Source organism: Scardinius erythrophthalmus (assembly GCF_964197995.2).
Source record: "Scardinius erythrophthalmus genome assembly, chromosome: 10".
In the NCBI taxonomy this organism is placed as follows: Eukaryota; Metazoa; Chordata; class Actinopteri; order Cypriniformes; family Leuciscidae; genus Scardinius; species Scardinius erythrophthalmus.
In genome coordinates, this window is record NC_138230.1 from 16,456,054 (window position 1) to 16,465,370 (window position 9,317).

Below are 9,317 nucleotides of genomic sequence, written 5' to 3' on the forward strand. Positions count from 1 at the left end.
AACGGCATTGAATAGTTCCCGAGTCCAGAACTCGACTCTCTTGTGAACGCGCAAATGGCCAGTGCCGGAAACCAGTGATTAGTTTAATAGCAGTAATATAGTTTATAGTTATAAATATTAATATTTTTCTTACAAAAATGCATCGCTTCGCTTCAAAAGGCCTTTATTAACCGCCTGGAGCCGTATGGAGTACTTTTATGATGGATGGATGCACTTTTGGAGTTTCAAAAGCTTGGGCACTATTCCATTACAAAGCTGGAAAGAGCCAGGATATTATTTAATATAACTCCGATTGTGTTCGGCTGAAAGAAGAGTCATAGGATGGCTTAAGGGTGAGTAAATTATGGGATAATTTTCATTTTTGGGTTAACTTTTCCTTTAAACTGTAATTTCAAATTTATTAAGAGGAAACCCCTTGAGATGTAACATCTCGTTTTCAAGGGGGCCTCAGAAAAGAAAAGAAAAACTTACATAACAGGTATACATACATTCAGACAAACAAAAGACAAGATACAAAATACAAAGTACAAAAGCTCTCCCTCACACCAAAACCACCCATACCCTCCCAATACCAACCACTAGGTATTCAACAGTTAAGGACTTGCGTATAGACATACATATATGGTCCCATATAAACATACACACATATACATATACATATGCATACACATATACATAAACACATACATAAACACATACTGTACATGCTCATATGAGAAAATATTAGGCAAGAGAAAAACAGTTGCAGCTTGTATACAAGTAGTTAAGAAGAGACATCTTGAAGTGATGAAAGGAGGAGATAGATCTTAGAGACCTAGGTAAACTATTCCAGTCGGATGGTGCTTTAAATTTAAAAGCTCTCCTGCCAATTTCTTTGGATATATGTGGTACAGAAAAGAAAAGATGGTCAGTGTCTCTTAAGCTGTAAGATGATTGATAAAAAATCAAGTGTTGTTTCAGATAGGATGGGTAGTTTGAAAAAATACATTTATGTACAAACTGCAACCAGTGAAACTGTCGTCTCGCATTTAATGAAAGAAGGTTCAGTGAAAAATACATTTGACAATGATGAGTTCTAAATGGACACCTTAAAATAAATCTGCAGAGACTATTATAAGACACATCCAAAGGTTTGAGGTTCTGGTAAACAACATCCGCATAGTCAATTATAGGCAATATTAGTTGAGTAATAATTTTTAGTCTGATCTGTTTTGTAAAACAATTAATAGAACGGTATAACAGTCTTAATCTACATTTTTTTTATATAATGGAATCAATATGTGGTCTGAAGGTAAGTAATTGTTACATAAGTGTCCAAAGTAAAGTCAAATCTTCTGAAACTTTGGAAGTTGTAGTGTTGCTTTGTGTGGCACACATCACACAGCATGGCTGCTTATTTAGAGGGTTGATGTTTCAGTTAGGATGCTGCCTTAGAAGGCAGTTTTCTGTGAATGCAGTACAGCTCAAGACAGCTTACTTTGGTTAAAATAGAGCTTTCACTGTTCATTTTGAAATACAAGGACATAATATTTTTTCATTTCAACTAATCTCTGGATTCCAAAACCAAATAATTAATACTTTTGACATCCAAATATTTACTGCAGTATAGCATCACTCATTCCCTTTGTACATTGATAAATATCAGCAATTAAACTATTTCCAGACCTAATCTGAATAGGTTTCTAGAGGTAATTTAGCAGCATTTTATGTCCGACTGAAAGTGTTGGCAATTTTAAGAGGCATTTGATCATATGAAGCTGTCACCACTTGTGAATATCGACCGTCACATATTTGCTTTGAATTTAATGTTCAGTTAGACTAGTGTGAGCAAAGCAAGATGAGATTTCAAAAATTGAATTTTTAAGGAGATGTTGGCAGCTAGCATTCATCAAATGGATTTTAGGACTAGTGTAAAAGCAGAGGTACAAAAACGTCACTTGAGAATTGAAGTCGTAGCGCTTATCATTTTCAGTACAACATGAAGACTGTTGTGATTCATAACTAGAGAGACATTTTACATCATGTCCGTGACTATAATGATTGACTTACAGCTGCCACCATCTTGCATTGCTGTTGTATACTCTTGATGGTTCAATCCTGCTGTCGTTTCAGATGGGCGCCCCATAATGGGATCTTTTTATGAGAATATGTATGAAGATCTTTTTCTTTCTCATTTCATTTTCTGCTAGAGTGACAGCATAATAGACAGACAGTACAATGAATAATTGACTCAAAAGAATTCAATATCCATATCCATTCTGCTTGCCAGCCTTTACTTCTACTAAGATATTATCTTAAAGAGGCAACATCACAGAGAATATAGTTTTTTTGTTGTTGTGTTTAACAACGTATAGACAAAATTGGGCATTTTACAAATGCTTTAACAATGACAATGTTGTAGATCATTTAAATGTGTACATAATGCAAAAATTATCTAGACCAATTTATCAAAGTATAAATATAAATAATTAATTGGATTTTCTTTTGTTTTGTTTTTATATGCTTGTTCAGCAAGGATGCATTCAATTTATCAAAATTAGAGTTCTACAGTAAAGACAAATTAAAGGTGTCCTTTTTAACTTTGTGTTCAACCAAGTATCCAAAATAAATATGGTTTCTGCAAAAAAAAAAAAAATAATTAGCAGCACAAATGTTTTCAACATTGATAATATTAAGAAATGTTTTTTTAGTAGCAAATTGGCATATTATAATGATTTCTGAAGGATCATGTGACTGAAGACTGGAGTAATGATGCTAAAAATTCAGCTTTGCCATCACAGGAATAAATTATGTTTGAAAAATATTTTGTAAGAATTATATAGGTTATTTGAAATTGTAATAATATTTCCCAATATTACTGTTTTACTGTATTTTTTTTATCAAATAAATGCTGCCTTGGTGAGCATTAGAGACTTCTTTCAAACACATCTTACCAACCCCAAACTTTTAAACGGTAGTGTTTTTAAAGTGTGTGTTTAGTGTTAGATATACAGATAATTTTGAATTATCTACGTGCCTTTTCTTGACCTTTAGGTGAGCCTAGGAAGCCACCAGTTCCTTTTCTCTGTGCATATTGACCCCTCTGAGATGCCCGCTTTCTGCTTACGGCACGATGTCGATGCACTGCTGTGGCAGACCCGTACAAACCAGGACAACAATATATGGGAGCACATTTCTACTTTTAATGCCCTCGGTAAGACAAGCTGTTTGTGAACACTGTGAAATGTCTTAAAAGCTCTTAAACTTCCTTCTGATTGTGATTTTACTTTCCTTTTTTTGTTTGTAATGTCTAATTGGACAGTGAGATCTTATATGAGAGTTCTTATAAATCTTCATTCTTTCATCTTATCCCACGTTTAGGTTATGTTCAGGCTTCAAAACGTGATAAGAAGTTTGCGACCTGTGCCCCCAACTTCTCCTACACAGCTCTTTGTGAGTGCCTCAGGCGTGTCTTCATTTACCGTCAGCCTTTGCCGGTCGACACGGTGCTCTTCAACCGGAAACAGGGTCGGCAGGTCGGGCAGGTCGCCAAACAACAGGTAGCCAACCTGGACACCAATGACCCCGTACTTGGATTCAGGGCCACTAATGAGAGACTCTTTGTCCTGACTGCCAACAACCTATTTGTGCTGAAAGTGAACAATTAAGATTCTGCTGGATGAATTGACACTTCTGCTCCAGGTTTGGTCGCTGATCATTTGATATCATTGGTGTACATTCAACTTATCTGGTACACCACTGTCATATTTCAGGACTGAGTCGGTATGAAATTCTCTAATGTATCGGTGTTTTTGTGTGTTAGTACTTGTCTTTACATGTAAAATATTACGCTCATATGACACAATCTAGAGCATGAATGTTACATTGCATTCCATTAGAATGTAGATACATAAAATAAAAAAGCATCTGTAAGACCCTGTCTGTTTTCTGCTCATCGTGTTTTTAACATTTTGACCACAATCAGTGCAAAAGTTAAAGTATTTACATTTTCCATTATTTTGTTCCCAGCAGACCACGACCCCATCAGAACAAACCTTTTTGACAAAGCAATTATTTCACCAGATATGAGTCAGCAGTCAAAGATCAACAGATACCAAATGCCATGAGAACTCGTCAAAATTGTACAGACAGTTGTCGCACATTTTACTAATAATGTCATTTTATGATAACATTGTCCTCGTTACATGTTATACATTATGCAAAGTTACATACAACTAACCCTAAACCTGACAGGCACTGTGTACGCTGTAGTAAGCGCATGATCCCAAAGGATAACTAAGGAGTCTTTAATTAGTAAATTTCGAAATAAACACGTAGGAGAATCACAGGGAAGAAGCTCAGGAAATAACCACACTTAACAGAAACAGGAACAGGTAGCACTAATTAACAACCAAGGAAACTAACAAGGGAACACAGGCAAACCAGAACAGGGAAAACTAAACCAAAACAAAATGAAACTAAACCAAAATAGAATATACACATTACAAAACCATACCCTAACTCTATGGCTAGTACATGTAGTTAATTAATTACTCGACAATGTATAATTACACTGTAACAAGGACACCTTAAAATAAAATGTAACTTAATTTTTAATTGATGTGGGGGTTGATTTTGTATAATATTAATACACAATTAATAATAATTGGTCAATCAATCAATAATTGATTTCAAGGGAAGCTGTAAAGTGAACCATTTCTCTCGAAGTGAGCTCATTTTTCTTTGGTTTTGCAATTAATCTCCTCATCTGTGCAGGCTATTGCATTCTTGTTCTTCACCTTGTGTTACAGACCTTTCAAATACAATTTGTCGGTATTAGGAGATGTGCCTGGGAGATAGATCTTTCTCAGCTGTTTTGTTTAGTGGGGTGAATCTTATTTGTTCAGGCCTCAGATTAAATTTTGTGTTTGTTATTGAATTAGGCTGTGATGTTTGGATTCATTATCTGCACCAGAATCCCTGGACAGCTGAGAGGAAGATCAGTTCTTCTGATGCATGTAGAGATTTTGGTTTCTGACTGGTGTAAATGGACAGTCATCATCAGGTGATGCTCTTAGATCAGTGAAGGCTGATAGCAAACAGACTTTTAGCAAGGCATTATTAAGAACAAAAATATTTATTGAACACTTTATATTCCCTTTTTGGATATTGTTTTATTTTGTGTTAAATAAAAGCCTGTCCGAGGCCGCACCCAATGCGTCTGTCATTGCTCCTCCCATTACAATATGTATACTGTATAAAGGGGTGATGTCAGGTTGAATGGGACACATTTCCAAGTCATCTCAATGGTAAAAAAAGTTTACATACACTTTGCAGAATCTGCAAAATGTTCATTATTTTAACAAAATAAGAGGGATCATACAAAATGCATGTAATTTTTTTTTTTTTTTTTTGTACTGTCCTGAATAAGATATTTTACATAACAGGCATTTACATGTAGTCCACAGAATATAAGCTAAATTTATGTAAACGCCGTTTACTGTGTGTCCATAGGTGGATGATCAACGACTATTTTTGGTTTTGTGATGGCTTTTCTTGAGTCCCTTGTTTGTTCTGAACAGTTAAACTGCCTACTGTTCTTCAGAAAAATCCTCCAGGTCCTGCAAATTTGGTTTCCCAGCATTTTTGCATATTTGAACCCTTTCCAACAGTGACAATATGATTTTTGAGATCCATCTTTTCACTCTGAGGACAATTGAGGGACTCGTACACAGCTATTGCAAAAGGTCAAAATATTCACTGATGCTCCAGAAAGAAACCTTGAGCATACATAGTTTATTCACACGCAAACACACACGCACACACACATTTATGTGCAAACTAAATGCTCACTTTAGACTGGGATAGCATTTTCATTTTGGAAGGGGCATCATAAATTCTTCAGTATAGTTCTTTTGTTATTGTGTTCAAGGCACACTTGTGTGTTTGAAAGGAATCTTTAGAGATGAGATCTATCTTCTCAAGTGCCTGTTTTATGGTACCAATGAATTTCATGAGATCGATGTGTGACAAAAGATCATGTCTTCCCAATAACAAGGACGTTTCAAAAGAAAAGAGCCTTAGAAAAGAGCCTTATTCTCTTTACCATCTTTTTGTCCTTACATGGTTTTATTTAGAAAAAAAAAACGAAAAACACCCATGGTCATTTTGAAGACATTGGAAAAACAGAAAAGCAGCCACTATATGCCCATAGAAAGGGAATATGTTTCCTTAATGGATAAACTGTTCTCCAGAACCTTACCATAAAGCAACTGCGTTCTGCACACCGCAAATGGTGCGGACTGAATTTATTATCATCAAAGGCAGCGAGTGCGCTTCTCTCTAGTCTTGATATGTTTATACATCCTGCAATGGCGCATCAGCTTGTGCGCCCTTGTTTCCCCTTTTTGAATTTGACACCTGTAGTATTCGCTTTGAATGCACACATCTCTTAATTTATTATTACTGAACAATCCTAAAGGATTAAACTCGTTTTGAGAGTTGCATGAGGTTGAGTGTTTCATGCGGAAACTCTACTAGTATTCTAGAACAACAATAACAAGGTTATAAAGAGAAATACAGATAAGCCATATAACTTTAAGCTTCCATATAAATTATCCGTTAAACTCTGCAAGTGTCCAAAGAGAGCCTGAGGGACAGTCAATAAAATACTCTGGATTGCATTATGGGGATTTCTGGGATGCATTAGCTTGCCCTTGGGTGCACACATGCTCTTTTGCAAGGCATTTCTGTGTTTATCGTTTTCACAGAAAGACTGTCATGGTTCATGAATTCACGGTCTCTCTCTTTCCGTGTGTTTGTGTGTGCGTGTTGGTGTGGCCGCTGATTACCTTAATTATCATCGGCACCAACTGCGGTCTATCAGCCATGCCTTTATATGCTTATTGTCTGCTGTGTTGTGTTGTCAGATCATTGTTTGATGTCCCTGGTGTCATGTCCTGTTATCTGGCTTCTTAGCCACCTGTCTTCCTGGATTTGAATTCTGTTCCTGAAATTTCCTTGATTACTATTGTGGATTATTCCTTCTGGAAATTTTTGTGACTTGCACCTGGCGATCGGTGGATTCAGCACACGTCTACACCTTAACTACTGACTGGTTTTCCTATCAACGTCCCTGTGTCACTCAGTTGCTGTGGTCTTCACCTCTCAATTGGAACTGTTTTCACTTGTGGTCAATAAACGTTTTATTCTCGCTGTTGCATCTCTTGCTTATTTTCACATTACAGAACGATCTGACCAAACATGGATGCAGCGATTTCTACCCCAAGTAAGTGAGTGTTTGTCCCGGAGCTGCACGAGAATTGATTAGCAAGAGGAACACCTAGCTAACACGGGTCGTGCAGTGCAAGCCTTGGTGGCGCAGGTGTCCGAGCTCACCCAACAGATTCAACAACTCAACAATCCCGCTACACCACCCAGACCACCTGTCCATCCCACTCCTCTGGAGCCCAGTCGTCAGTTGGAACCAATTTTAGCCACCCCGGAGACATACGCTGGACAACCTAATTATTGCAGAGCGTTTCTAACTAAATACTCAATGTTTTTCGCCTTACAACCCCTAACATTCAACAGCGAACAGTCTAAGGTGTCTTTTGTTCTTACCCTGCTGACAGGACAGGCGGCTCTGTGGGGAACAACGGTGTGGGAGAATCAAGATCCATGCTGCGCCTCATTCCAGACACTCTCGGAGGAGATGAGGAGGGTCTTCGACCGTGCGTTGACGGGGCGAGAGGCGGCCAGGCTACTCGCTGATCTTCGGCAAGGAGACAGATCAGTGTCGGAAATTTCCATCGAATTTTGCACACTAGCCACAGAGTATCGCTGGAACAAGGAGGCACAGCGGGACTTGTTCCTGCATGGGCTGGCTGACCGTGTCCAGAAGGAGATTTACGCCCTGGACCTCCCTCCGAGTCTTAATGGACTTATCGAGTTCGATGCTCGTCTGGACCGTATGGAGCGACGAACCCGACCAACCATGTTACCTGGGAACGCCGGAGCCTCACAAGCCAGTGCCGGGGACGCGGTCAGCCCCGTTTTCGATCACGAGCCCATGCAGGTGGGTAGAGCTCAGATTTCCTTGGTGGAGAGAGAGCAGCAGAGGTCCAAAGGACTTTGACTCTATTGCGGAGCAGCTGGCTATTTCCTGTATTCCTGCCCGTTAAAAGATCGAGCCCGGTAGTCAAGATGAGGCTACTTTCAGGTGGGATCTCTGCTGATCGTCTACTCTCCTCTCGGTAAGACTGTGATGGGCAACCCGGTCACACTGCTGTCACGTCTTATTAGATTCAGGGGCAGAAGGTAATTTTATGGACTTGTCTTTCGTGCAAAAATGTCAGATCCCCATCACAGCTCTCAATCACAAGATTTCCGTTAACGCTCTCAACGCAAACCACACTGAAACACTATCATTTCTCCTTATGGACTCTCCTTTGGCACCCTTAGTACTCGGTCATCCCTGGCTGGTAGAACATAATCCCAGGGTTGAATGGGGTCAGAGTTCTATCTCTGCCTGGAGATAACGTTGTTATGCGTCTTGTCTTATGTCTGCATGTTCATCTGTGTCTGGTTCTGTGTTACAGGAGGTGGCAGTGAGTTTGTCAAACGTGCCCGTTGAGAACCTCGACCTGAAGGAGGTGTTCAGTAAGTCCCGTGCTGCTTCTATTCCTCCGCATCGTCAAGTCAAGTCAAGTCATCTTCATTTATATAGCGCTTTTAACAATGTAGATTGTTCCAAAGCGGCTTTACATTGATAATAGGAAATTAAAGTAACAGAGATTGTTTTGGCTTTATAGCAGCTCTAGAATAAAGTTATTGTCCAGCTAAAGTTAGCTTGATTGATTCACTTCCGTCGCAACGATCATTAGTTATTAACTTAGGGGTTATTATTAACTTATTAACCGTTTTAACAGAAAACTCTCTGCACAAACTTCAAAAACGCGTACCAGTGAGAACGCCGATGGCATGCACATGCACATTACGAGTTCAGTCTACAGGTATGCGCGTTTGAATATATGTGCGCAGGCGTGTAGTCCTTCCCTACAAATCAACCCTCAACATACTACTTGTCTGGCCTTAAAATTTATAATACAGAATTTTTATCGCTTCCGTGTAGCCACGCGAACCGGAATCATCCCGACAACGCTTTATCTGTAGAGAGGTAAAGGGAGGGGAGCGAGGCCTTCACAGGGGAGATACTAGTTGACATTTCAGGACTGTGTTGTCGTCACGTCCAGGCGCAGGTCCTTTATCAGATCTGGATACAGCCTGGATCCAGCGGACTGCAGTAAACCTCGGGATAAACAGAGAGACTATTATTA

General features: G+C 39.0%; 1 protein-coding gene across 1 annotated transcript in view; it reads left to right on the forward strand.

Moving 5' to 3' along the window:
• The window catches only part of nudcd1 (NudC domain containing 1), a 29,345-nt gene extending 25,433 nt beyond the window's left edge, over positions 1-3,912 (forward strand). Inside the window, exons 9-10 of the mRNA XM_081376041.1 lie at positions 3,034-3,193; positions 3,361-3,912. Coding sequence (XP_081232167.1) covers positions 3,034-3,193; positions 3,361-3,647 — 447 coding nt within the window. The 3' untranslated portion in view covers positions 3,648-3,912. The remainder of the gene's footprint in view (positions 1-3,033; positions 3,194-3,360) is intronic.
• Positions 3,913-9,317: the final 5,405 nt, after the last annotated feature.